This window comes from Vanellus vanellus, assembly GCF_965231255.1.
Source record: "Vanellus vanellus genome assembly, chromosome: 2".
Lineage (NCBI taxonomy): Eukaryota > Metazoa > Chordata > Aves > Charadriiformes > Charadriidae > Vanellus > Vanellus vanellus.
The window spans coordinates 148,149,287-148,177,273 of NC_138906.1; the positions used below are offsets into that span (position 1 = coordinate 148,149,287).

Sequence of the window (27,987 nt, forward strand, 5' to 3'; positions counted from 1 at the left end):
GTTGCAGCAGTAGCGGCGGCGTGCGGGATGCGGGTGAAGGTGCTGAGCCGCAACCCCGACGATTATGTCCGGGAGACCAAGCTGGACCTGCAGCGCGGTGAGCGAGCGGCGAGGGGGGGCAGTGTCAGGGGGAAAGGCGCTTGGGTGGCCGCCGGCCCTGCCCCCCCACCCCAGCTGCCCCCGCCCCGGCTGAGGAGGCGGTAACGGTAGCCGTGCGCGTGCGCCCGGGCGGCCCGCCCCGCGAGGGGGCGGTTGCGGGCCTGCGGGTGGAAAAATGTCGGGTCTCCCCTCCCCCGGCCTGGCAGGAGCCGGAATTTGGGCTCTCGGGGTCTGAAAGGCCGTTAGAGCTGGTGGTGGAGGGGATGTTTAGTCACCGTTGTGGTACTCCGAGATGGACTCTTGGTATTAACCCAGGTTGCTCTTAGCAGTCTTTTACACTTACTACTCTTTCTTTCCTGGTACAGCTCGTCCTGCTTCTTGCATATCTCATATTAAAACTAGCAAAATTCGTGTAGGTTTTCCGCGTTATTTTTAGATGCAGCAGCTGTAGCCTGGTAGATGAGATGATGACTTCACATGCTCTGTTCTGCTCGTCTTCCATAGAGCTGATCGTACACAGCCCTGCAGGTTCACTTGTGTAACGTGATAGAAATAAGGTTTAGTCTCTACCTAGTGTCAGAAATAAAGTTTGTAGAATGGCCACCCTTTGTCAGAAGGAGCAGGAACGTAACTGGGTGTCTTGGATGCGTTAAATCAAACTATTTTGAGCAGGACAATACACCTATAGTATTTTAAATTGCCTATACTTCATTATTTGATTGAATTGGAGGTAGGTGACTATGTTGTGTGAAGTAGCACCCGTAACTAGCATTCTCTAGTTATTTATTTGCTGTAACGTGCTTATAACATGGAAAAATGTTATTGAAGTTACTCACTGGAATAGTGGCTGAACACATGTTAATTTTCCAAGTGTGATTTGTGTGTAAGCTGTTAAATCAAATTCTTTGTCATATTACAGAGTGATATCTATTTCTATTTCATCAGAGATTTTGGAGGTTTTGATATGCATTAAATAGTCTTCAGAAACCAGCAGGCTGAGTATCAGTTGTTAATGAGCGATGTGTTGTCAGTTGCTCTGCTGATTTTTCAACCTTTTTGAATGAAATGGAACGAAAGAGACAAAAAACAGAAGCACAATGTCCATATCCAGTGTCTTTCTCAATTTGTTGTAAGATCACGGAATCATGGAGTTTCAGAGTTGGAAGAGACCTCTAGAGGTCATCTAGTCCAACTCCCCTGCTAAAGCAGGATTGCCTAGAGCACATTATTCAGGACCACATCCAGGCGGGTCTTGAAAATCTCCAGAGAAGGGGACTCCACAACCTCCCTGGGCAGTCTGTGCCAGTGCTCTGTCACCCTCACCTTAAAGTTTTTCCGTGTATTTGAACGGAACTTCCTGTGTTCTAACTTGTGCCTATTGCCCCTCATCCTGTCACTTGGAACCACTGAAAAGAGCCTGGCTCCATCCTCCTTCAACCCACCCTTTAGATACTTGTAAGCATTAATAAGGTCTCCCCTCAGCCTTCTCTTCTCCAGGCTAAAGAGTCCCAGCTCTCTCAGCCTTTCCTCATAAGGGAGATGCTCCAAGCCCTTAATCATCTTAGTTGCTCTTCGCTGGACTCGCTCCAGCAGTTCCCTGTCCCTCTTGAACTGGGGAGCCCAAAACTGGACACAGTATTCCAGTTGTGGCCTCAGCAGTGCAGAGTAGAGGGGGAGAATGACCTCCCTCGACCTACTGGCCACACTCTTCCCTATGCAGCCCAGGATTCCATTGGCCTTTTTGGTGATAAGGGCACATTGCTGTGTCATGGATAATTTACTGTCTACTAGGACCCCCAGATCCTTCTCCTCCGAGCTACTTCCCAGCAGGTCCGCCCCTAACCTATACTGGTGCCTACCATTCTTCCTCCCCAAGTGCAGGACCTTGCACTTGCACTTGCTTTTGTTGAACCTCATTAGGTTCTTTTCTTTCCAGCTCTCCAGCCTGTCCAGATCATGCTGGATGGCAGCACGGCCCTCTGGGGTGTCAGCTACCCCACCCAGTTTGGTATCATCAGCGAACTTGCTGAGGATACACTCTGTCCCCTCATCCAGGTCATTAATGAATATATTAAACAAAATTGGACCGAGTATTGACCCCTGGGGGATACCACTGGTTACAGGCCTCCAACTAGACTCTGTGCCACTGATCACAACCCTCTGAGTTCTGTCACACAGCCAGCTCTCAGTCCACCTCACTGTCACCTCATCTAGCCCATGCTTCCTCAGCTTCCTAATGGGGATGTTATGGGAGACAGTGTCAAAAGCCTTGTTAAATTCGAGGTAGATGACATCTACGACTCTCCCCTCATCCAGCCAACCGGTTATAACATCATAGAAAGCTATCAGATTGGTCAAGCATGATTTACCCTTGGTAAATCCATGTTGACCACTTCCAATAACTTCCTGTTCCTCAACATGTTTGGAGATGACATCCAGAATGAGTCGCTCCATTACCTTCCCAGGGACAGAGGTGAGACTACCCGGTCTGTATTTCCCTGGGTCCTCCTTCTTGCCTTTTTTGAAGATCGGAGTGATGTCAGCCTTCCTTCAGTCCTCAGGCACCTCTCCTGTTCTCCATGACCGTTCAAAGACGATGGAGAGTGTTCTAGCAATAACATCTGCCAGTTCTCTCAGCACTCGCGGGTGCATCCTGTCAGGGCACGTGGACTTATGAATGTCCAGCTTGGCCAAGTGGTCTCTGACCCGGTCCTCCTCAACTGAGGGAAAATCTTCCTCTCTCTAGACCTTCCTCCTTGCCTCCAGGGTATGGGATTCATGAGGGACAACTTTAGCAGTGAAGACTGAAGAAAAGAAGGCATTCAGTAACTCTGCCTTCTCTGTGTCCTCCACCACTAGGGCACCTGTCTCATTCACCAGTGGGCCTACATTTTCCCTAGTCTTCCTTTTTCTATTGATATACTGAAAGAATCTCTTCTTATTGTCTATGATGTGTCTATGCAGGTGGGTGCAGAGAGACCTGTGCTTGAAGCTTGTTGGATGTAAACACTCTTGTCTGGGAAACCAGATAGTGTTAGCAAATGACCAAGCTAATGAAACTAATGAGTCTCACTTCTGAGCCAGGGCTGGCTGGCAGCTGACTAGACATGAAGAGAGCTAGGTTGCCTCTCTTTGTGCATGTCCATGTAGCCATGTCCTTTCTGTGTATGTTACGGTTTAGTGGTAGGAGGTTGGTGGTGTGGGGGTCTTTTTTTTTTTTTTTTTTTTTTTTTTTAAATTCGTGGTTGTTGTGGGTTTTGTGGTTTGTTTTTTTTTTTTTTTTTAATAATAGTTGCAAGATATCTGCAACTTCCAGTTTGTTGTGTACATTCATATCTTTGTTAGATTAGCAGTATACCCGTGAAAATGACATCAAATAACTTCAGACTTTATTAACTTCAAGCTTGTTAAGTGAGCATACTAATGATCCCATGGATCAATTTCAAAACAGTAGGAGTGGCAAAAATCTTAGTGTTGCAGAAAATTCTCCCATGGCAGGAAAATCAAAGAGAAAAGCTTCTGAATTCAGCTTACCTTGAACTACAGTACATACCATGGGTTTTTAATGTCTGTGTTACTCTTATTGCAGTTCCAAGAAACTATGACCCTGTATTGCATCCATTTGAAGTTCCACGAGAGTACACAAGAGCTCTGAATGCAACAAAGCTAGAACGTGTGTTTGCAAAACCCTTTCTTAGCTCACTTGATGGCCACAGAGATGGAGTTAATTGCATGGCCAAACACCCAAAGAGCTTGTCTACAGTGTTGTCTGGAGCTTGTGATGGAGAGGTAAGCTGCAGTTATAAACAGCAAAGGTACCTTTCTTCTTTTTTCTTCCTCTTTTGTATTTTTTTCTTTTTTTTTTTTAAATACTCTCTGTGTCGTTGTTCAGCATGATACCCTATCTTCTCTCAGAAGATGCAACTCTACCCACTTTGGGGTAGTGTTTCTCAAACTGCAGGTTTTAACCTCCCGGCACACAAAGGGTTTCAAAAATCTTTAGGCAGCAGCTTTTAGCTGTTCATGTCAGGGTGTGACATTCAGTTCCTCGGGATGGAGCAGTGATTAATATTTACAGTCCATAGTGATTGCTTTTTGCTGCCTGTGCAATCCCCCTCCTCCCCTTGTAGAAGTTAAACTGCTTCAGGTTCAGAAGATCACATGAAGTCAGATGAGCTAGGGAGAAGGAGCATGCAACCAGAAACTCTGTGGAATAATAATTTAGCGTATTGCCTAAAAAAATGCTAACTCTATATTTGTTTGATTATTTTACATAAATAGCAAGCAAGAACACTTTAATTGGAGTCAGTTGCAGAAAAAAAAAATTGCCTGTCATTTTTGTATTCTCTGTCCTCTCTCACCCTTATGTTGCTCCTTTGATAGTACTTGTATATTTTAAAGGTGTCTTCTGGGTAACTGGTTGCTTTCTGCTTTTTATAGAAGGCGCTTATGTCATGCGGTAGTATAAGGGAGATTAACCTTTTCAGAGAGGAGGGGAATAAATTGATATGAAACGTTAACCTGATTTCTTACCGTAGAGTGAGTAAAGTACTGTGTGGTATAAATCCATGCAAATATAAAAACTGACCTCCATTTCTTTGTTTTTTCAAATGGGCCCAAATGCTTTGAAACCGAAACCTCTGTGAGAGTTGGACATCTATATAAAATGTAGTACAGCAACTGCACTGAAAACATTCTGTTTGTTCCAAAAGCTGTTTCCTTGTGCTTTTCTCTTTAGAGGGGTATATTTTGCTAAAATTATCACTGCTGCTATTTCTTAGCAAGAATTCTAGTTTATAAAAAAAAAAAAAAAGGTGGATGCAAAAATACGGTAAGTGTACATCTTGCGGGGGGGGAGGGGTAAGAAGGAAAGAGCTGCACTTTTAAAACTTTTTTTCAATAGAGGAATAAATAAATAGTTTTAATGTTGTAAAATCTGGCCGGTATTCAAGCCAGCTATGCCATTTCATTACAACATGTGTGATCTCTTATACTTGGAATTATGAACTGCAGTTGTGGGCTGTAGAAAACTTAACAACATAATACTTTTCTGGTTTTAACAGGTTAAAATTTGGAACTTGACCAAACGACAGTGTATTCGTACTATACAAGCCCATGAAGGCTTTGTTCGAGGCATGTGTGCTCGTTTCTGTGGTACATCATTCTTCACTGTAAGTATAATGTGTCTTCTTCGTACAGTGTATCAGTACAGAGTGCCTGTTCACCATCTGTTTTCCAGTCAGCAACTTACTCTCTGCCATACAATATTTAAATATTGTATGAATACGTTTATTAAATTTGTCAGTGAACCTGACAATTCTGTTACTGATGAAATTTTTTTGATGCTGTGATATGGATGTTATTCAAGACTATGGAAGGGATAAATACCAGAAAATTGCTAACAGATGGTCATGTAATTGAAACTTGAGTAAACTAGTTTTCATTAAAGTAGTAGATTACGTTCATTGAAAGACGTACAAACACTTAAAAAAGTAACCATTTGTATATATTATGATTAAAGATAAGCTGATTAAGTCAAGATGGTTCCATGTTAATTAAGCTTTATTAACTTAAATCAACCACAACTGATTTAGTTGCACGTAAACCATCTGGAAATAATGTGTCTTCCTGTTTGCATTAAAACAATTCTAAGATAATACAAGAAAAGTAATTGCTTTTGAAGACTAGAGTTTCCTGAGGGTTTGCTGCTTTTGAGCTGGGCATAGAAGAGCTATTTTCACAACTACCTATTTATCTCTTCTGAAGTACATACCAGGTCATGAGGACAGTAGTTAGGATGTAGGGGAAGTGATAGCAAAAAATTCTAAGTGACTCCAAATTAGAATCCCCTTTTGACAATCCCTCTGCCTGAAAATTGAGAGATAGGAAGAAGAAAGAGAAGCAGGGCTGTCAGGACAGGAAGTTAAACTTGTGTGGCTAATATTTTTTGGCCAGTTTGCCTGATACAGGTCACTGCACAGCCATGCAAAAGCTTGTGCTGGCATAGTGCAAGAGGTAGCGTGGCGTCAGGAACAGGCAACTGGAGCAACCGAGGTGGAAAGTGCGTTTTAACTGTTTAGTTGCTCATCAAAATGACATCCAGAAGATAATTTGCAGTTTAAGGTGCCATTTGATTAAGAATCACAGAATGTAGTCTAAAAAAATAGTCACCGTTCCAGCTTACCTCTTTCTATTTGACCCTGGAAGTATCTCTTTTGAAAACTGGAAAAGATTTGTAGATTGAGATAAAGACAGTTGAATAGGTGAAGGAAAGGTGGTGGTTGGGGGGGAAACAGTGACAAACAGGGAATCGGTCGCCTCCTTTTCACAAGCAGACAGTCTCTGAGCAGCAGCCACTTCAGAAGCCAACCCTCACCTCCCCTTTCTTCTTCCACTACCCCAGTTTTTATTGCTGGGCATGATGTTATATGGTATAGAATATTCCTTTGGCCAGTTCATGTCATCTGTCGCTCTTGTGTCCCCTCCCAGTCTATTGCCCACATGGGGGAAGCAGGGATGATGATGGACAGAGGTGGGGCCAGCGGGGGAATGCCTTGACACTGTGCAAGCACTGTTCAGCAGTAGCCAAGGCATCGGTACCTTATCAGCACTGTTTTAGCCACAAATCCAAAACACAGTGCCATATGGGCTGCTATGAAGAATGTTAACACCATTCCAGCCAGACGATGTACATATACCTTCTCAGTTTCTAGTTATCCTCATCATAATATTTCGCTAATCTTCAGCTTGGAGGTATAAAAGGGAGCAGTGAATAGGCAGAAAAGAGCACTTCTCTGTGTGTCATAGATCATTCTCTTTTGAAAGGCTGCCTGTACTTAATTGCAAAACACATCTAATAAAATAAACAGACTATATTTATGTAAAACTGTACATACTTTCTCCAATATTTCCAGGTTGGTGATGACAAGACTGTGAAGCAGTGGAAAATGGAGAGCCCAGAATATGGAGAAGAAGAAGAACCTATTCATACAATTCTTGGAAAGGTAGTAAATCTAAGTTTTGATTTTTCTCACATCTCTTCTTTTGAATTAAGTTTGAACCAATTCTTATCTAGCTTTGGGAGGAGAGAGAAATGGTTTGATATCACCTGTTATCATAATGGGTTGTAAGGTGATGGCATCAAATTTTATAATGGCATTTTTAAAGTATCTTCAAGTTTTTGTTACATTTATTTTACATGTATCCAGAAAGGACTCTCTCAAATGTCATCGGAGACTACTTAGATCTGTCTCTACTAATCATCCCTTTTCTGTGATCTGGTCAGATCTTTCTGTAGTCTCTTTCTGTTCAGACATGTGTTGTCAGTGCTTAGTCTGTGTTAAATAACTTTCTTTTCATGCCAATACCTTGGAGCCATTCAATAAAAAAAATTAACTTTACGTTTTGGTTTTTTTTTTTTTTTTTTTTTACAAAAGCAGCCTAAAAATAGATACTTCAGCACTTTTAATTTATGTTGAGCTTATTTTAAGAACAACATTAAATGCTTGTTGTAAATAGATAGTTTGAAACTCTTTAGTTATTGTAATGTCTATGGAATCTGTTCAGGTCCTCATTGAAAATTTGTAGTTATACCCTTAAAATTTCGTTTTGCTTTAAAGTCAGCCAAGACTTTGTAAATGGGCTTCTAATGCTGACTGCATTGTAAATTAACAAGAAGTGCATGCATGCTCATTAAGTGAGTACATAGAAAACTAGTCTATTGTGTAAGGGTACATCTGGTAAGGCTTAGTTTCTGGTAGCAGTGGTGACTTGGTTTTCAGTAATATAAGTGAATAAAAACATGGCAGACTCGATATGCAATGATTCGTTGATCTTTTTTGTAACAGAACATGCTTGTTGTCACATATTTGTTAGTACAATTGGTTTTGTAAATTTGTGTTTGGTTTTTTTGTTGATTTCTTTTTTTTTCTTCTTTTAAAGACAGTGTATACAGGAATTGATCACCACTGGAAGGAAGCTGTTTTTGCCACCTGTGGCCATCAAGTGGACATTTGGGATGAGCAAAGGACAAGTCCCATGTGTTCTTTGACATGGGGTTTTGATAGCATAAGCAGTGTAAAATTTAATCCCATTGAGGTAAAGTTTCTGTTAAATACTGATCAAGAAAAATACTGATATCCAATATAAGATCTAAACTCTATTAACACAATCTTTAATGGCTTTTTCCAAATTTGGATTTTGATATGTGTTTTAACATAATATTTAGGGGGGTTTATACATATAATTTTTGTTTATGGCTGTATTGCTTTGGAATGTAGTACCGTGTATTTTCATCTTTTTGTCTTTTGTCTTTGACAATGAGGGAGAGGAGAAAGAAAAGTAGGGTGGTCTCCATTCTGCCCACAGCAGTACATATCCCGTACCTCAGTCATACAATGTACTGGTTATGCGGCTGTGGAGTTCTCATCTGTTCCAGTACTGCACTTTTTGTGACTAAGGCTTCTCCCCCTCTCCATGGCAAAACAATTGTATGTGATCTTCTACAGCAGTTCCTATATACCTCTTGGCTGGGCTGTGTTCGTCGATGAAGTGTTTATGAGGAATTACTTGTTGCTTTTGAAGTAGACAGGACTGGGTGGATTCATAATCTTACAAGGGAAGCTATTAAAATGTTCATGCTGAATAATTAGCTGCACAGAAAGAACAATGAATGTATTTCCTTGACTAAAAAAGGAACTATTTGACTACCAGCTTTGTGAAATCGCTTAGGTATCTAATGTAAGCTGCTAACCATGCTCTAGAAGTGTTTAGAAGACCCTTCACACTGTTTTTCTGTGTTTGTTTTTTTTTGTTATTGTTTTTTAGACATACCTTTTGGGAAGCTGTGCTTCTGACAGAAATATTGTGCTATATGATATGAGAAAATCAACTCCATTAAAGAAGGTAATCTTTTTAACAGAAGCTTATGGCACTAATAATTGTGCTGAATATGTAAATAGTCTGTAACTGTTGATGAGAATAGAGAAAGGGAAGCTCTGAACTGTGAGTTCACTGAGTTTTCATTGTCTAATTTTGAGTCTTTTAACTGAGTTTGAATTAATGTTGGGGTTTAAACCATGCAGAGTTAAAGGGCCCTTTTCTGCATTCGAACGGGCTGTCATGTTTACTCTGTTGTAATTCTGGATAAAGTGCCTGACCTGACAGCAATTTCAGAATAAGAACTTTATGTTCCTATATTGCATTCTGTCTGTGTATGTGTGATTTTCTTTTTTCTTTTTATTATTATTATGTTCTCCTCCATGCCAGAAGCAAACAAGGTAACTTCTAAGGTATTTCCTTTCCACTATTGGAGAGCCTTGCTCTGCATTTGAGAAGGTGTTTTTCTTTTGCATGGACACAAATGCCCCTCCCCGCCCCTGCACCTATTATAAACATTCAGAAATCCTTTGCAGTGGAATAAAAATTGTATTTATGTGTGGAATTTACCAATTACATGAAGATTCCTATTTATTTTTAAGAGAATGTATGTATTTACTTAAAACAAGAAGCCAGTATTTCATACGCACATATTAACCTTGATCAAGTTTGGTGGGTTTGAGTCCCAGAACTATCTTAACAATTTTCTTCATGAAATATGAAATTCTGGCTTGTGAATACACACTCAGTATCTTTCTGGTATGTTATGTACTGTCTGCAATGACACTGTTCTGATATACTCTAGAACACTATAATGGTATTTAACTTAGTTATAAAATAGGAATATTGTTGGCATAGCAGTATTTCTTTCTCTCCCTGTGCCGCAACAATTTTTAATGATGTTTCATTTGGGCTGCTGAGACAGTGCTTATAAAAAAAAAAAAAAAAAAAAAAAAAAGTCAGTGATGCTAGTTGGGGATTTGTTGAATTAAACACAGCCAGTGCTGTAGATCTGCAGTTACAAGTTAAAAGGATGTAGTTTGAGCCTTTGTGAACTAAGTTTGAAGCTAACAGGATTTTACATATGTATATATGCTAAATATATAAAAGTATATGTACATGTGCATATATACAGGTGTGCACATATATATACATATGTGTATCTCATGTAGTAAGCAGCATGCTTAGGTGCATTTCCTGCTATAGGAGTAAAACGCTGATGAATGCTTCCTTACATCTGTGGATATAGTGCTGGGTTTCCTGCTGGGATAAGGATGATTCTCCTGTGGAGAGGCAGGTTGAGTGTCCGTTTCTGCATTGAGAGCTAAGAGCTTTGTAACTTCCAAGAGAAGGGCGCTGCTTATTAGAGGTACTTTACCTATGTATGGGCACTGGCTCCTAGCACTGCTGGGTTCCTGATGTTTGATCAGCAAAGCAGCTCACCCACTGCCCTGAGTTTGGAACTCAGTGGGAGTCCCTTCCTTAACAGAAATAGGAGTACAGTTTTACACATCATGAAGCAGTAGCTGTGTTGCCTATTTGTCCTGTCTGTGAGTTTCACAGTCTTAAGTTTGAAGGAGGAATGGATAAGATGGTGAGATGCTGCCTAAGTGCAAAATAAGAACTAGTCTAAAAAAGCTGGGAAAAGTTAAAGGGAAGCACTCCTGTTGCATGACAAGAGGAAGATCTTTCAATAGAAGTTGGTATGCTTTAAAACTAAAAGTTGTTCTTGTGCACTCTGAGGGATTGCAGGAAAGCTTAGTGTGTTTTAAACATAGACTTTAGCATTTAAATAGCTGACAGGAACTGTGTTGTCCGTTGTTTGTAACATTTTTAGATAGGTAGTAAAGGAGAACAGATTAGCACAAGACTGGATCGCACAAAAAATTAATCTCAGTCTCTGGGCTGACACTCTTTATAAGCAAGTGCTCACAGTTAAAATAAGTAAACCAAGACAGCCAAGTCTTTAGGGACTTCACAACTTTGACTTGTCTTAGTAAGGACTTTTTCTTATGAAATGCCCAACCTTATCTCCAGTTGATTAAAAAAGTGTCAGGAGATGGCTCTGCTAAAGCTTTAGATTGTTCAGAAATGCCATTATTAACGTATTTACAGCAACTTAAATCACTTCCAGCCCAAGTTGCCTTACATAGTTGTTACTGAATATAATGCTAGAACTGTACAGAGAATCCTTTTCTTAGGCACTATTTTAATTCCAAGTGCCACTGCTGAAATAAACTGAATGCTTGTAAATTTGGGTGAAAAAATAGTGAAGCAAGATGCAGAGCATGGATTTGACCAAACCTGACCCCTTTTGAGAAAAAGCTGGATTTTTCAGCAATATCAGAGTTATTTTGTAGCATGGTTTAACACGTTATAGGTGTAATAAATATTTGAACATTTATCGTGTACTCATTTTGCAATGGCTGAAAATCTTGGAGAGGGAAGAATAAAGAGCCCTCCTTCAATTATTAGCTTCCCAGATACATGCAAGGTTTATAACTATAAGAACAATACTGAAATCTGAAGAAATTCTAGTTGTCACATTACTGTAAACATAGGGTCTTTCAGTGGCCTATCCTTTCAGTAAAATCACTTTTTAAAGTAGAGATCACTTTAGACATCTGTGTATTACATTCAGCTCTGGATGCATGTAGTTTCTGATAACGAGTAGTATTTTGCAGCACAGACTTTGTATTGAACAGGATAATGTCACCCAGGAAATGAGGACTTGCAGAGAATGAGAATCATCAGAATACACAAACACTCATAAAATCATAATCTTTTTTGGGGGAGCAGTTCAGTAGAGGTTGTCGTTATTAACTTGCTTTAAGATTGTGTTCATTATTGTAAAAGTTATAATTGTACGACTATATTTTGTTATGTATGTAAATTTATGGTGATTGGTATAGTAAACTGAGAACAAAAATGAGTTTGGAGTACCATAGCATTAAACACCCAAATTTCAGGATTTTCAAGTAGGATTATGGCTGGCCTGGAGCATTGTGGAAAATCCTATTTAGAGTTGTTTGGTTTGTTAATAAGTTACTCTGTAATTACGCATCTACTTTGTGTCAGGCGTACTGTATGGGATTTATTTTTAAATACAATGGTTGAAAGCTCCTCCAAGACTCAGCAGAAGCCAAAGCTGTTGTGTCGTGTGGGGTGTCAGATGGCCTCCTCCCTGCCTCCCATTCTCCCACAGGGGCCCAGCTGTTACTGCCACAGCTGTCCTCCAAGGTGAGGGCATCCAACATACACCTTCTTAATACTTCTTGTCTAATCCACTGTTGGCAAAGTAGAAGGGTCTTATTAGGCTGTCATCAGCTGCCTTCCTCCCACTTTAAGGCAAACTGGCCTCTTGTAGCCATCTACTTACTAGCAGTAAGCTAATCTTACGAATATGTAGCAAATGACTCACCACTAGTGCAGTGATAGTGGTGAGTACATTACAACACAGTAACTTTACACACGTGGCTTGGTACTTCAACAAGAAATGGCAACTGTCCTGGAGAATTCATGACCATTCTATGAACTGCAATTTCAGAGAAAAAATAATGAAGCGCTACTAATAACTGGGAGAACATCAAAATATTATAATAGCTTTGCAAATGCTGGTTCACAGCATCAATTAATGACTATCCTTTGAAATAATCATTTAATTACACGTGTTTATAGATTACTTAACTAAAGGTTCCTGTAAATATGATGGAGAGGTGAAATTTTTCAGAAGTTCCAGGTTTACGTGTTCTCCACTAACATGTTTACATGTTAAATGACCACTTTAGAAGAATTTGCTTCTAAGATGACTTCCAGAGGAAAATTTAATCGTAGAATGGTTTGGTTTGGAAGGGCCCTTGAAGATCATTGAGTTCCAACCCCTTTGCCACTGGCAGGGACACCTCCCACTAGACCAGGTTGTTCAAAGCTGCATCCAACGTGGCCTTGAACACTCCCAGGGATGGGGCATCCACAGCCTCTGTGGGCAACCTGTGCCGGTGTCTCACCACCCTCGGAGTACAGAATTTCTTCCTGATATCTAATCTAAATCTACCCTCTTTGAGTTTAAAACCATTACCCCTCATCCTATCGCTATACTCCCTGTTAAAGAGTCTCTCCCTGTCTTTCCTGTAGGTGCCCTTGAGGTACTGGAAAGGTGCTATAAGGTCTCTCCAGAGTCTTCTCTTCTCCCATCTGAACAACTCCAATTCTCTCAGCCTACCCTCACAGCAGAGGTGCTCTAGCCCTCTGATCATCTTTGTGGCCCTCCTGTGGACCTGCTTCAACAGGTCTCTCTGTCCTTCTTGTGTTGGGGTCTCCAAAGATGAACACGGTGTAGCATAAAGCAGTGAGCATATGATGAGGGACAGGGAGTCTTGAGTTCCAATTCTAACACTGCTGTCATGTCACTATTTCTCTGCTATAATTCTGTATCTAGGAAGTGCTTTTCTCCAGTGGTATAGGAAGCTTTGAATATAGTGAGTGTTTTACTGCCTATAACAAAATAGCAATGTGTAAATATTTTTCAGGTTATCTTGAACATGAGGACAAACACACTATGTTGGAACCCCATGGAAGCTTTCGTTTTTACTGCAGCAAATGAAGATTACAAGTAAGTGTGTCCTTGCTTTTTTGATAATCCTGATCGTGTTATGTTTTTAATCTGTGTTTTTGTGATTTATCATCATGCTAAAGTACGTTTTAAAAAACTACCTACATTCTAAATTTGAATCACTTAAGTAATAGCCTAGAGAATTATAGGCTCACTGATTTAAAAAAAAAAAAAATTGATTGATAATAGACTACCTCTTCCTCTGTGTTTCAGTACTCAGGGAAGAAAAAGGCAGTGTAACTTACAAAAAATGCAGCTGAACCAATGCAAGTGTAACTTGCAGTGGGACCTGGGAAATAAATACTGTTGGTCCGGTCTGAGGCAATATAAGTGTTTTATTTTCTTGTCGGCTCTTGTGAAGTTGATATATTGTACTGGTCAGCTATTTTGATGAAAACCTTTCATAAAAAAAAAAAGAAATTAATCCTTTGTGAAACAGTTCCAGAGACTGCAATACTTATCCTTTCAATGTTTCAGAGCAGTTTTTTACTTTTGAACAATACTATTCATGTGAATGGCTAATCTGATATTGAAAAAGCAGTCTCTTCAAAACTAGGCCACTGCAAAATATGCTCCATGTCCTTTTTTGCAGGAAATCAGTGATCTAACAATAGATCGCTGTTTTCTTCGAGAACATAAGAATTTTATCACTTATCTTAAGGCTGTTTTTCCAAGGAAATAGAATCTGGCCCAGACTGTGAAAGTGGGTGTTGTATTTAATGTACTGCTTTTCACCGATTTTGGTTATGGTATGGTAGGGCTAACAGTCTATCTAATCTGTTTGTTTATAAACCTCACCCACCCTCACCCCACCCGCCCCTGCTAAACTAAAAATGGTAGTTCTTACTGTCAGGGGCAACTGTCCTCTTGCAAACTAAAGTAATTAGTCTTAGTGCAATGACAAATGCATGTATCAACAATGCACATGCAAGTTATACCTCATTATATGGAGTAGCGGTTTTGAATATGATGCTAGCATAGCTTTTCTTGGGGAATTTAGAAGGAGAAAAACAATAGTTGCCAGTAACCTATTGAATAAGAAACATTGAATTAATTCCAGTTATGCATTCATCTGCAGCAAGGAGGATGAGAAACCTGCTAAATTACCAGTTTTTAATATAGTAGTTCTACTGAATTGTAGATCTTAAGCAGGTTTCATAAATGCTTTGTGAAGCATCTTTGCTTATTGGCCCTAGGCAAATTAACGATCTACTCAGTTATTATGCCTTGCTATGTGTCAGTGGGCTTATTGATTCAAAGGGAGTACAGGTAGACCTCACCTGAGCTTTGAGGTGCTTAAGAGCAAACCAGCTGTGGTCCAGAAGCTGAGAGTTATTTTTAATGTAATGGTTTTCTACTAGGAGTGTGCTCTGCTGAAGTAGTATCTCCATGTATTGAAGGACCAAGCTTTGCTTGGACTCCAACGTTCTCTGGCCTAAAGACGATTAGGTGGTAGGAGAGGGTGCCAACCAAATGGGAACTTCACAGAAGACTTGGAATTACTAGGAGTTCCCAGTATGGGAATATCTAAAAACCTCAACGAGTTGATAGGCTTGCTGTAATGATTCAGAGATGCTTGTCCAAGTTCAGGTTATATACTTATAGATGAAGATGGAGTAAAGGAGGACAGTGTGGTGGTTGGAGAAATGGGTTTGGTTGTGACCCATCAACAGGTGATGAAGGGAATAGTGGAGACCATCTGTGCTTTGACAGTGAGCAAGAAACCTAGGTCTGATCCAATAACTAAAGCCTCTGGTTAATAAACTTTTTTCAAGCCATAAACAATATATCGTTCTTTCTTTTCATGTGGTATGAGCACACACTCTTTAAAGAGTTACCTCTGCAATATGGATCTGTCTTTAAGAGTGGTTTATGTATGATTAAAGTAGATGTTCAGCAGAAATGTATTATTTACTTAGGAGCTGTTAAGATATTAAGTTGTTGGTGTATTTCTTTTAAAGCTTATATACGTTTGATATGCGCTTTCTTGAATCACCTGTGATGGTGCATATGGATCACGTGTCTGCTGTTCTTGATGTGGATTATTCACCAACTGGGAAAGAATTTGTCTCTGCCAGCTTTGATAAGTCTATCCGCATTTTTCCTGTAGACAAAGGTCACAGCAGGTGAGTGACTCTACAGCTTTCTCTCTTGCTGTCATTCATTCCAGTGACCAGCCTAGTCCTCAAAATTCTGAATTCATTCATTAACATCTTCATTGGGGCATTTACTTCCTGTGAATATTGTAATCTTATTCTGTATATAACTTGAGATTGACAGGTCATGTAGTTGCCAGATAATTCTGGAGTATGTATTACAGTAGAACTACTTAATGAATAGCAGTACTTATGCAGTTTTGGGTTAAAATTACAGTGGATTATTGTTCTTGGGTGTACTCATTTGTATTTTACCAAGATGAATCCCATTTTATTTCCCTCTATATGTATCTTCAATGTTTTTAGGTCACTTTGTACTGTATCTGTCACCACTTAAGTTTGCAGTGTCTTACAACATTGTAGCATTTGGTTTTCTAGGGACTGTCTTCATCCTATATGGGTGATTGCTGAAGATGTTACGTGAAAAGCGTTGTTGTATGAATGAAACTGAGGATCAGTTTGGGACACTTTTGTGATCTGTTTCAGTATGGTTATTACCTTTTGTTCACATTTTGTTAACCTGGTTTTGATTCATGTGACAAGGCTTTGAATACAATTCACTTTGAATTAGTTTTTTCATGTAAGATTTCATAAGGCAGTGTATTAAATATTTTGCTGAAGTTCAGATTTGATCTACTGTGTCTCCATTATTATTTTTCTTCAATTTGGTGAGAATTGAAGCAAGTTATCAGATCTGTCTGCTATCATTTGTTCTTCATAAACCTACCTTTGTTATCCTCTGTTGTCAGTTCTTCCACTTTTTTCTTTATTCTTAACTTTATTTTACTTCTAGTTGCCTTCCTCTGTCCAACCTTGGCTGCCCCAAAAGTTGCTGTTAGGTCAAGTTCTAGGTGGTTTAGGGGGTGATAATGTTGAAATATTGATTGGGGGAGGAGTATATTTTTCTTATTGATTGATGCAGTTATGTATGCATTATTCAACGTAACTGTTGGTATGCTCCTATACTGCATTAGAGATTAAGAAGGGCTGTTTACATTTTGCTTTATAACTGATCTACAGGTAGTTTTCATTTTCTTTTTGTCTTGCAATAATATTTTAAATGTAATTATGTATTGCAGTTCCTTTGTGGGTCTGTTTGTTTTGTTTTTTTAGTTCTTATATTATTAAGCAGTTCTTGTGTTCTACAGATTTTCCTTTCTATGGAATAGTTATGTTCACAAAAGTGGTGATATGCAAAGTTAAAGCACATCATTGAGGAGAAGCTTGCAGATGCCATAAGGCAACAGTAAAAGGCTTTATTCCACATTATAGCAGATTGTTGCCAAGGCCTGTGGAAGGAATTTTCCTCTTTCCCCCTCCCCTTTTTCCCCTTCTGTGTGGTGGCCATACATCTAGTGAGGAAGAGTATTAAAAATAAAGAACTTAGCTTGAAAAAGCTGGGCTTTTTCAGAGTTGCACAGTTGAAATTAATCCCATGGAATGGAGAAAAGTCACCAAATGGAAGATCTGATCCCACCTGGAAAACTGGGAGGGCAGTTAAAAATGTCTGTAAACAAGGTTCCTGACGATACTCCAGTTTTGACTTTTGATCTCCTGCCAATCTGAAAAACTCCTACCTTCCATTGCTTTCTATTTTATTTTAAAATGGAAATTGAAATTAGGAAATTGATTAGCCATAAGAAATAAGATTTATTATGAAGTTGATTAAATTTAGTAAATTTTTGGTAAATGGAACTGGATGGCTGTGTGAATTTTTTAAATGACAGATCCAGTTTAGTTGGCCATGGTTCGTGTTTTTCCTTTCCCTGAGAATGTTATTTAATAACTTGTGATGACAGCAACAGGAGAGGCAAAGGCTGAAAATTCAGAGTAACGAAAGGAAAAGTACTCGGTTCCCCAAAGGTCTGTGAAGAAAAGCTTTGTTATTTGGCCAAATAGTAAAATAAAAGTAAACTTAGGAATCCTTGTAAAAATGCGTATGTGCACACATGCTATTAAAACATCAACATCATTAAAAAGCTGATGTATTAATGTTTTCTGAAGGTACTCATGCTCAGTCTTCCACAGTTCTTGTAGAGAATCACTTGAGTCTGAATTACAAAAGGTGATTAAGCTTATTAAAGCTTATTTAAGGTAGAGTATTGATTACTTTTGTTTTTCTTACAACCCTTCCAGCTCAAGCCCTGTCTAGTTTTTCCATGGCTCTTGAATAGGTGTTGTTTCCACGTTTCCTTTCCGTTACTACTTGCATTTTACTTGTAAAACTAACAAGGTAGAAGAAAGAGAATAGTCTATAAGTTGCACTGCGTGGCTGATATACTGAAGGAGTGGGTATTAGTGGACAATAAGTAGGCCTTATTTATTCTTCACCTTTAGAATGCTAATAAATAATTAAAATTACCAGGAAAGTGTACTTAGTCCTATATTTTTATGGCAGAAATAAAAGAATAACTTTATGAATAATATTGCTCTGCTTGTTTGGTACAGAGTTAATGAAAATTATGTAAGTTTCATTTAAATACTGGTTTAAGTGTACTGTAAAAACCTTTTTCAACAGGTGCCAGCACTTCTTGAGCAGGAGTCTAATTGGCAGAAAGTAAATGTAGCTTATGCTTTAATAGCCACACAGCTGTTCTGAATCCTTTTTTAGTAGCTGATATTTCTCACTGAGTTCTTGTTTGCAGGACTGAAGACTTTTTCTTTGAGTTTTAAGGGTTACAAATTTTTTTCCTAGAAGTCCTTTAGACAAGGATAAGGAAGTCCATTTTGGGAAAGGGAGGTAAATCGTAATGAAGAGTAGCCAATCCATTGCCATGTTGTAAATGGACAGCTGGAGGTGTTTATTTACTGTTCTTTTGTTTATGTTCATAACGGTGCTGTCAGATTCTTTGGCACCCATTCTTCTGCAGTCCCATTCTCTAATGCTATAACAGTGCAACAGCATATTAATGAAAATTATTTCAGGTATGCTATGCATATCATATTGTACACCCATGGCATGTCTTGCAAAAAGTTACTCTTTAGCTATTTACTGTAATTTCTATGAAAACACCTTTTTAAAAAGCATTTTATCCTAGGTGGTCCTTAATCAGTCTAACCATCATACTTTATTTAAATTTCTCTCTGTATAGATTTAAGATCAGCACAGTGCTTTTAAAAAGTCAGATTTAAAAAAAAAACCAACAGAAAGTAAAAAATACTTTTACCTTGAACAGCATGCTTTCTGATATTGTAAAGGCAATGCTGATGGGAAAAGTGATGGTAGATCATTTAAAAATGTTTTTCTTTGCTTTAGGGAGGTATATCATACAAAGCGAATGCAGCACGTCATCACTGTAAAATGGACTTCAGATAGCAAATATATTCTCTGTGGCTCAGATGAGATGAATATTCGCCTGTGGAAAGCTAATGCTTCTGAAAAATTGGGAGTGGTAAGAGTTGCATTTTGTTTTTTGTTATCACGATGTTTGGGGCTTTTTTTATGTTGTTAGAACTGGTCAGCCTATTCAGCTTCCAAAAACTTGTTTCTAAAGGGGTGAATGTAAAATGGTAGTTTGATATTTGTATTTAATCTGAAAACTGCAATGCACAGTATAGCTCATTGTATTTACTACAACTTATAATAATAATAAAATTGCGTGGCTTCTTGTTGCTACACAAGGTCACTTTTTTTGGTCTTATTTAATGTTAACAATAATCATCAGTTCTAACTAGATTAGAGTTTTTTACCTGGGTGCTACAGGTGAGAATTCATCCCTTTGCACTAGAGAAAAAGCAGTACATTCTGGTTTGCCATGCAGAAGTCATTCTACTGAAGCTTAGGGTTACTACTTTTAAAAATTTTGACTGGAACGCGACTGGTTCATGTGTGGTTCATACTGTGATAGGCATATGCATTGTAAAATAGACCATTTGCACCGACGCATAACTGAGATTGTCATTACCCTATATAATTCTCAGATATCAAGTGGGCAAACTAGTGTGGTGTCTGAAGTCCATTTAATTCAATGTAAGTCGGTTTGGTTGAAGTGTTCCTAGTAGGAAGAGTCATCAGTCCAATTAGATACATGTCTTTTCAGTTACACTTGTTCAAAGGTTTATGTATAGACAAAGCCAAAACATTCTGTTACAGTTACCACTTGCATGTATTCATCTGCACAGTTGTATTAAAGTATTGGATGACTTTGGAGAATGAATTTGACACTTTGTCCGCTGGGAGTAATCCCTTTATGTAGCTTTATATTGTTAGGGTATTTTGGAGGTGCTTACATTGCTTTTTCTGAGCCCATCAGCATAGCTGTCAAATAATGCTTGGGGGAATTCCTGCTTGATCTTGTGGAAGATTGAGGGGGTAGGAAAGGGAAGCTGTAATTCAGGGAAGAATATTGTACAGCTAAGGGGATGGATCTATGGCATAGTCACGTCTAGGGCTGCTTGTGATTACCTGAAGCTCCATCAAGTGATCGTATCTCCATAGGAGGCAAGTGAAGTGGAGCTGGGAGAGGTGGCAGGTATATGGGAGTGGTAGGAGTACTTAGGGCTACAGTGTGGATTGGGGTAATTCATGGGCAGTTGTGCACTGTGAAGCACTGGGTATGGTATGAAGCACAGCTAAAACTACATGTATATCTCCACCATTGGTATTTGGAAGTCCTGTGATTTTTCTCGTCTTTGCTATAGAGCTATAGAGTTAAAAAAAAAAAAAAAGAAACCAAAACATTACTTTGTAACCTGTACAGTATTTTTGATTGCAAACTACTAATTAAATTCTTTAATGGAATAACTCTTCTTTTTTGTTGAGGATGCTTTTTTTTATTGTTTTTTTTTTTTTTCTGTTCTGAACTGATTCTTGGGATTTTCCCATGTAGAGCATCAGTCAAGCATTTAAATATCAGTCCCATGCTTGCTAATTCCAAGGATTGCACAGAGCTCATTATAGAATTTACTTTTTGATTTAACTTTTATGTTGAATTTGCTTAGACAGGATGGTTGGGCAGAAATATTGCCTGTTTCCATATTGTCATATCCGTATGCTCATGGCAACGCCCTTTTCACCTGATTTTATAGTATTAACTGAAATGTTCTCTTTACTCACTGTATTCTTAGTGAGAGAGCATGCTCTCTCACTCTAAGATGTTTTTCTATAACAGAATGCATTTTTGCTCTGTGCCCTGTGTGTGAAGGACACATAGGTAAAAAGAATGTCAAAAATACTATTTTCATATAGAGCGATTCCTAATATTTTCAGGTATGAACAGCAAATTCACTCTGTTGACTACTAGGTGGCATTGGCTCCTTTTCTTATGAAAGAGTAAGGATATTCGGCTCTAGGCAATAATGGGCAAACCCTACTACTCCTGCATAGCAGAAGTACTACGTGCCAAAAGGACAACTTGGTTATCGTTTAAATATTCAAAATGTAGAGTGGTAGATGACATTCTGCTGTTTTCTGTAGTATTTGCATCAGTGAAAACTGGCCACGAATGGGCCTAAAAAAGGTGCTACCAATTATGAGTAGCGTCTATTGGATGTCACACGTTAATACTCTTGTGTTCTTTGACCTGACAGCAAATCCTATGTAAAATAGCCTGTCCTTTGGGTTTTTGGTAAGTACATTGTTGCTGCTTAACATGCCTCTTGGAGGCTGTGCATACAATTCACTTCTGCTGTTGTGGGATCATACAAATACGGCTTTTGTAGCATGCATGTATGTCAGGGTTTGTAAGCATTTCTGTCAAAGTTCTTTGGCTATCAGCTCCCAAGAGAACTAAGTCACTAGCTATCTATAACACACAGGTCAAGTGGCAGGTGTTTTCTTGTTGATTTTTTTGTTTGTTTGTTCTGGATTTTTTTTATTTACTATCAGAAATGAAAGTAATCCCATCATTTAGAATACAAAACTCGTCATGCTATCTTCAAAAAACCATCTTGCAACATCAAAAGATATCTTAAGAAAGCAAAATTATTTAGAAATACAGGAAGAACTTACAAGGGACATAGTGAATTATGTAGAAAAACTGCTCTCATTTCACATGGATGATGCTAATAAACTTGTAAAGAATTATGTTATAATAAGAAGAGTTAATGTTTCACATCCCCATATCTTATGTGGAAATGTGTTCAAGCATTGTGCTGTAGAAGCTTTGAATTTAGGAAAGCACAGAATTTGCATATTAAATTAGTAACTGTCCAAAGCTGCTATAGTTGTTGTTAATTTTTTTTTTAGAAGCGCTATGAAATTTTATTTTTCAGATGTTTAGAGAGTAATTGTTGCTAATAGGACTTAAGAATGGAATCTCTATGGCTTATCACATTCTTGTATATACCTTGGAAATGTTGCTTGGATTCAGGCAACTGCCAATCCTTGTTTGATCCACCTGGTAGTTCCTGTGATTCTCAACATTGCAACTGTTAATGGCTATTTATCAGGTTGCACTGTTTTTCATTAGTACCTGGTCCTTCTTTTTTAGAGGATTGGTGTTCTTATCTTCATAGACATATGCTTGCTCATTTTACAGATGTCCAGTTCTTCCATAGTCTGTGGCTATTTTTTGAACACTTAGAATATTCAAAGATGAACACTCAGTAATTCTGTCAGAAGTGTCAGAATAGGTCTTAAATGCTTAGTTGCTTGGTCTGCTGTTTTTCTTCGCTGAGAAGATTTGATTGAATGACTCATCCAAAGGTCACTGTATTTCTGATATAATGCTAACATCCTGTAATACATTGTATTTTAAGATGGATATTTTTGGGGTGGGAGTGGATGGAAACCAGCATCCTGAAAGAGAAAGAAAAGTGGTAATCAAATATTTTTTTTTTTCTTTGGCGAGTACTTAGTTTTACTTGTTTTTAGCGTTGCTGGGTTCCAAGGAGGTACTTACGTTGTGACTGATGAACATTTATCCAGTCAGAAAGTTGTGCTTTCTGAACCGTGGCTACCCTAGCAGTCATCAGTTCTGACACGCGTGTTTCTTTTATTTTTTAATGTATTTGGCATCGTACTCATTATCCAAAATCAGTGAAACATTAAAGTAAGAATAAAAGTCTCTGGAGGAGCCAGAGGCATGCTGTGTCTCCACTCCACTGACAAATAAGTCTGCATGGGTTTTACATAGGGGTAACAAAACCCAAATCTCTGTTGGAGCTGCTGCAGAAGTTGCTTTAAAATAATTTGCAGTGTTTAGGTTTTTTAATAAAAGTTGATAAAATAGTAATTATTATTAAATAGGACTTAACAGGTGTTATTTTTAAAACAGTAAACATGTAGCTCTGCATGTCCGGAAGCAAAAGGCTCAATTAAACAAGACTGCTGAGATACTCCAGACTGTTCAAATACTGTACATAGAATACGACATGTTAAGTATGTTTGAGGCTTTTGTACCTGTGCTCTCGGAGAGGTTTGGGATTTCTGAAAGGGCAAATGACTTTGGCTTTTGAGGAAAAGAGGAAAGTAGAGCCTTGTCTGAGTGAAAAGTCTGGAAAAGCAGCAGTAATAGAGTAGATTTCAGTTAATAGAATAAAATTAATTTAATTAATACAAAGAAAGGGATACTTTTTTTTTAATTGTAGTGAAAGCAATGAACGATCAGTAAAACTTCAAAAAACTGTATTGTTCTTCAATCTATTGACACATTATAAAAAAAAATCTACACCTGCAGTTCTTGGAGTGTAAATGCTTGGTAACATTACTTCTGTGAGTAACAGCTGCAAAATTTGGCTCTGTTACATTTCCAAAGTAGTTGGGAATTAGAACAGAGCACTGGTCAATTGAAGAAGAAAACTTTCTGCTTGGGAATGATTTATATTTCAGTAAGTGTAAAACTGTTTCACTCACTCTTGACACTAATAGTGGAGCATATTCCTTTCTTACAGGATGCAGAAATAACAGCTTTTGAGTAAGGACTGAAAAAGGTGTGCAGTTACAAGTCTTGGTTTTGGTCTTGGTTTTGATTAGCAGGAGTGCATCAAAATGGTTTAAGTAATTGTATATCCTTTCAGTCTGCCTCTAGTATACAGTTCCATTTTGTGAATTAAGGCTGATAACAAGCAGTACCAGATACTGTGTGACATGGCAGTCTTTTTGTAGTGATTTCGTGTTTGTGATTTAATGCACATGTAACTTCACCCCTTTTGCTATGATTTTATGCTCTTAACATCTACATTACCTTTCTTTTTTTGTCATCCATTTAGATATAAAAAAGCCGTACGTTTGTGGTCCAAGTAAACAATGAGTAATAAAATTTATGGCAATAAATTTAGAAATGTGTTTGCAGCGAAGCAATGGAAAATATTAAATAAAGACAAGCTATGGTGTAGAAAAGTGCTGGGACACGTTCACATTCTAAAAATATGTTACATCAGTGCTCTGTCTGCCCTAACCTAGAAGGGCAATCTGGGCAAGGTAGATAAACAGCCATTTCATATTCTCATGCTGAATTACAAGTCTAATAGTGTGGAGTTTAAAATACTGTACAGTACAAATACAGCCCGCTTTAACAAAAAAAAAATCTCCTTTTAAAGGTGGTCTTAGCTCTTCAATCAGGGCTCTGGAAAAATGCTTACCTTCCTTCTGCTTAGATTGGAAAAGTAACCAGCCTCTATCATCTGGAGGGAGGAGAGAGAGGCATAAGCAGTTTACTCGAGGACACATTTTCCTACTGCTGACAACTTGCTTGCGTTTTAGAGTTCTTTTTCCCCCTTTTTCACTCTGGATGTTTGCTGTGAAGTACTGCTGTGGTAATGGCACAAATCAGCTGTCTTCCTTCCTACATCAGGGAAATAGAAATGATGTGGCAGAAAGTTGCACATTCACTTTTGGAATGTATGAAAAAAAAATGGTCATACATCATCTTTGAGCATGTCTTCCTCTCGTGATGTCATATAAATCCTAATTTATTATATTGTAGAGTGTTCTACTCCCTATAAACAAAATCTCTAATCCTGCTAAATCGTGCTGTGTTTATAGCATCTTCTCCAGCTCAAATGGGAAGTAATGCTGTTCTCTTCATCTGTTTCTCTCGCAAGTCATTTTACAAAGGTCAATGTAAAGGTTGGAATTCAGTGCATTATTGCAGTCTGCTTTCTTAGCTATCTGCTGTCTCTCATAAAGAGACAAAACCTTGTCATTACTGCAAAATTTTCTTTTGCCATCATGTAGATGAGGGTGCACTTAGTGCAGCCTGGTGTATGGGGCGTTGGTATGCGGTAGTTGGATGGAAAGTCACCAGCTATGTGCCTTTCTGTATTCCACATTACATTTGAAAATGGAATCAGACTCAAACATAACCACCTCTTAAACTGTATTATTTTTTTAAATAAGATATCCTGGATGTATCTTTAATTTACAGATTCACCTCTTGTCTGTAGAATCATCAAGGTTATATGAAATCGGCAGCAATTTGCTCTTCTTAAATTAAAGGAAAATCATTGCATTTAATTAAAATAAAACCTCTTTAATTTGGATTATGTTGGCAGTTTTCTGCAGGGTGGGAACACCTGGGATTTATTGAGAGTGAAACAGCTATTCAGGCTGGCACACCAGACAGAATTTCAGTAAAGGGTGGGAGGAAGAACAGGGGGAATAGTTTTAGTAGGTTAAGATTGTAAAATTTACTTGCAATTTGAGACGTCATGATAAATGTAAGCAGAAGGATTTGTTTTCTCCAAATCAGAGGGTATGGAGAAACAGAGGTCCTGCGTAACAATTTTCTGAACAATGAACAACTCTGCATCTGGTACTTGGTTTCTTTATTGTCCCAAAGGAGAAACTCCTTGGCCATATGTTTTATTAATATTTGCTTCCGGACCATTAATGGTATTTCAGACCAAAATTATCTGAGTATGATATTTATTTTTTCAGAATTCAGAAATATTCTAACAGAAGTCACTTCTAAAAGTGTCTAGTTGAAAAAAAAAAAAAAAAAATTAAATATCCTCTGTAGGTTAGCTGTCAGGAAACAGCATTTCTCACTTTGTGTTGTTAATGGTGGCTCAGGCATAATTTTAAATATGAATACAATTAGTCTTTTGTGGTAACACTAGTTTACCTGTATTTCATGTGTTTTTAGCTTTTTAGATATTTTTTTTAGATATTTTTAGCTGTGTGATGAAAGTTGGAACTCCCTATGTGCTATATAGTCAAGCTAATACTTGAAATCTGGTATGTGCGCTGTGCTTCCTAATGGATCAAGGTGCTGGGTAAGATTTAGGCCACTTGAAGAGCTGTCTGTAAAGCTGTTCGTGAAGACAATTCATTTATAGCATTTGTACTTACACTGGCTGGTGATTAAAATGCCTGCAAATCTTTGTTTCACAGCAAAGGTTGATCATCAGCAGAGGTTAGAAAAGCAGGCAGACTGATCAAAGAGGTTTTACTGTCAGCTATTTTTATTCCTTCTTCTTTCTCTACAGCACATTAAAATCTGATTTTCAGGGAGTAAATTCAGTTACTTCACTGAATTTTGAAACTGTGATAATGCTTTGTGTTTAAGCATTGGAGCATTGTTGAAATTGCAGGTCTTTAATACTTACCTACCTTAATCCTGAAGTTTCTGTGGCTACAGCTGTTTGCTAAAAGGAAGCTGTTTGAATTAAAAATTGAAATTTTGTTTTTGTAGAGAAAATCATGACAGTTAAGTCCCTGTTCTTTTATAACATGCTTCTTTGTGATGTTTTCCCCATAGCTTGCACCACGAGAGAAGGCAGCTATGAATTACAATCAGAAGCTGAAGGAGAAGTTCCAGTATCACCCGAAGATCAGGCGCATTGCTCAACACCGTCACTTGCCTAAAAGTATATTTTGCCAAATCAAGGAGCAACGTATCATGAGAGAAGCTCGTCGGCGAAAGTATGTCTTCCTCTTCTGGCTTTGTTTTATCATGATCTTAATAAAATGCATCACTGCAGTGCTGTAGCAGCAATGTATGGGAGTGATAGAGCGACAGTGTGTGGGAGGAACACGAATAAGCTGCTTTTAACATCTGAATAAGTGATCATGAACTACTGGATTGATTAACCTTTGATTATAAGGAAAATGCAGACAAGTGCCAGTATCAGTGAGGACTGCCTGCTTCCCAAAAGTTCACTGAAAAATGGGAGCAAATACCATGTTGGAAGGAGCCGCAATGCTCTGTTAAGGATGACATGATGCAACATTGTGAAGGAAACAGAATGGGCTGGTTTGGGGGTGTGGAGGGTTTTTGGGGTTTGGTGATTTTTTTTTTTTTTGGTGTGTTTGTTTTTTGGTTTGGGGATTTTTTTTTTAATACCTGACTCCAGGATGAGTGTTTTCTGTCACCTGGATCGTTGCGATATTGGAATTTCTAGGAGCAAAAGGTGGCATACTTTGCTGTAGCCATTAAATTAACAGTAAAACCAAAGAGTGGTGGGTTTTAGTCATCTTTCTCAGCTGAAAGATTCTACAAAATTGAGCAGCAATTGCTGTTGACATGAAAACCAAGTAAGCTGAGCTCCCAAGAAAAGGCTCAATTCAAAACTTTTCTAAATTAGCCAATTTTAAAGTTATTTTTCAAAGGGAGAGTCCTCCTCAAAGGAGGAATTACATGGCTTTTGATTAATAAAAGCAGATCAGTTATTAATATTTTTTTAATTGTAGGATATCTCCATTAGTAGCTTAAGGAGGAAGCTAGTATTTGTTAAATCTTTGTGTTGACTACTGAACTTAATTTTTCTGTTTTTTGTTTCTAGGGAACTGAATCGTCGTAAGCACAGCAAACCAGGATCTGTACCATTTGTGTCGGAGAGGAAGAAACATATTGTGGCAGTAGTGAAATAATTGTTCTCACATGTACAAAAATGTCACAATGAAAGCAAATGTCACTATTGAATGAATCCACTGTAAAAAAAAAAAAAAATGATGGACATCAGTGAGGCAGCACATGGCTCCAGAAACGTGCCTTTTCTTCGAAGTATACACATGCTCTGATTTCTCAAGCCACCATCTGCTTTGGGCAGTTGTAAGAATTGGCCCTGTAATCTTTTATTGCCATTTGCATGTCTGATGTTACTGGCCCAACCCTGTGTATTGCAGTGGAGTTTGACCCTTTTGATATAAGTGGATAACTTGGTAGTTGGTAGAGGATATCTGTAGTCCCAATCCTACTCCTTGATACTGTTACTACAGAAGGATGAAAAAGATTCAGATTTGTCAGAGGCAAAAAAAAAACTTTGTCCCATGCAGAATTATAAAATCAGTTGTCCTTATGCTGTTTGTTTGTTTTTTTTCTTTTAAATAAATCTAATAAAGTAAACAAGTGACCTTAA

General features: G+C 38.2%; 1 protein-coding gene across 1 annotated transcript; it reads left to right on the forward strand.

The window, feature by feature from the left end:
* The first annotated feature begins 9 nt into the window (after nt 1–9).
* On the forward strand, nt 10–27,987 carry DCAF13 (DDB1 and CUL4 associated factor 13). Its single transcript, XM_082479208.1, has 11 exons — nt 10–97; nt 3,689–3,888; nt 5,163–5,270; nt 7,014–7,103; nt 8,041–8,196; nt 8,926–9,003; nt 13,506–13,588; nt 15,550–15,714; nt 19,001–19,136; nt 26,388–26,551; nt 27,412–27,987. Exons 1-11 carry the CDS (start codon nt 28–30, stop codon nt 27,497–27,499), a joined length of 1,338 nt encoding a protein of 445 aa, XP_082335334.1. The 5' UTR covers nt 10–27; the 3' UTR covers nt 27,500–27,987.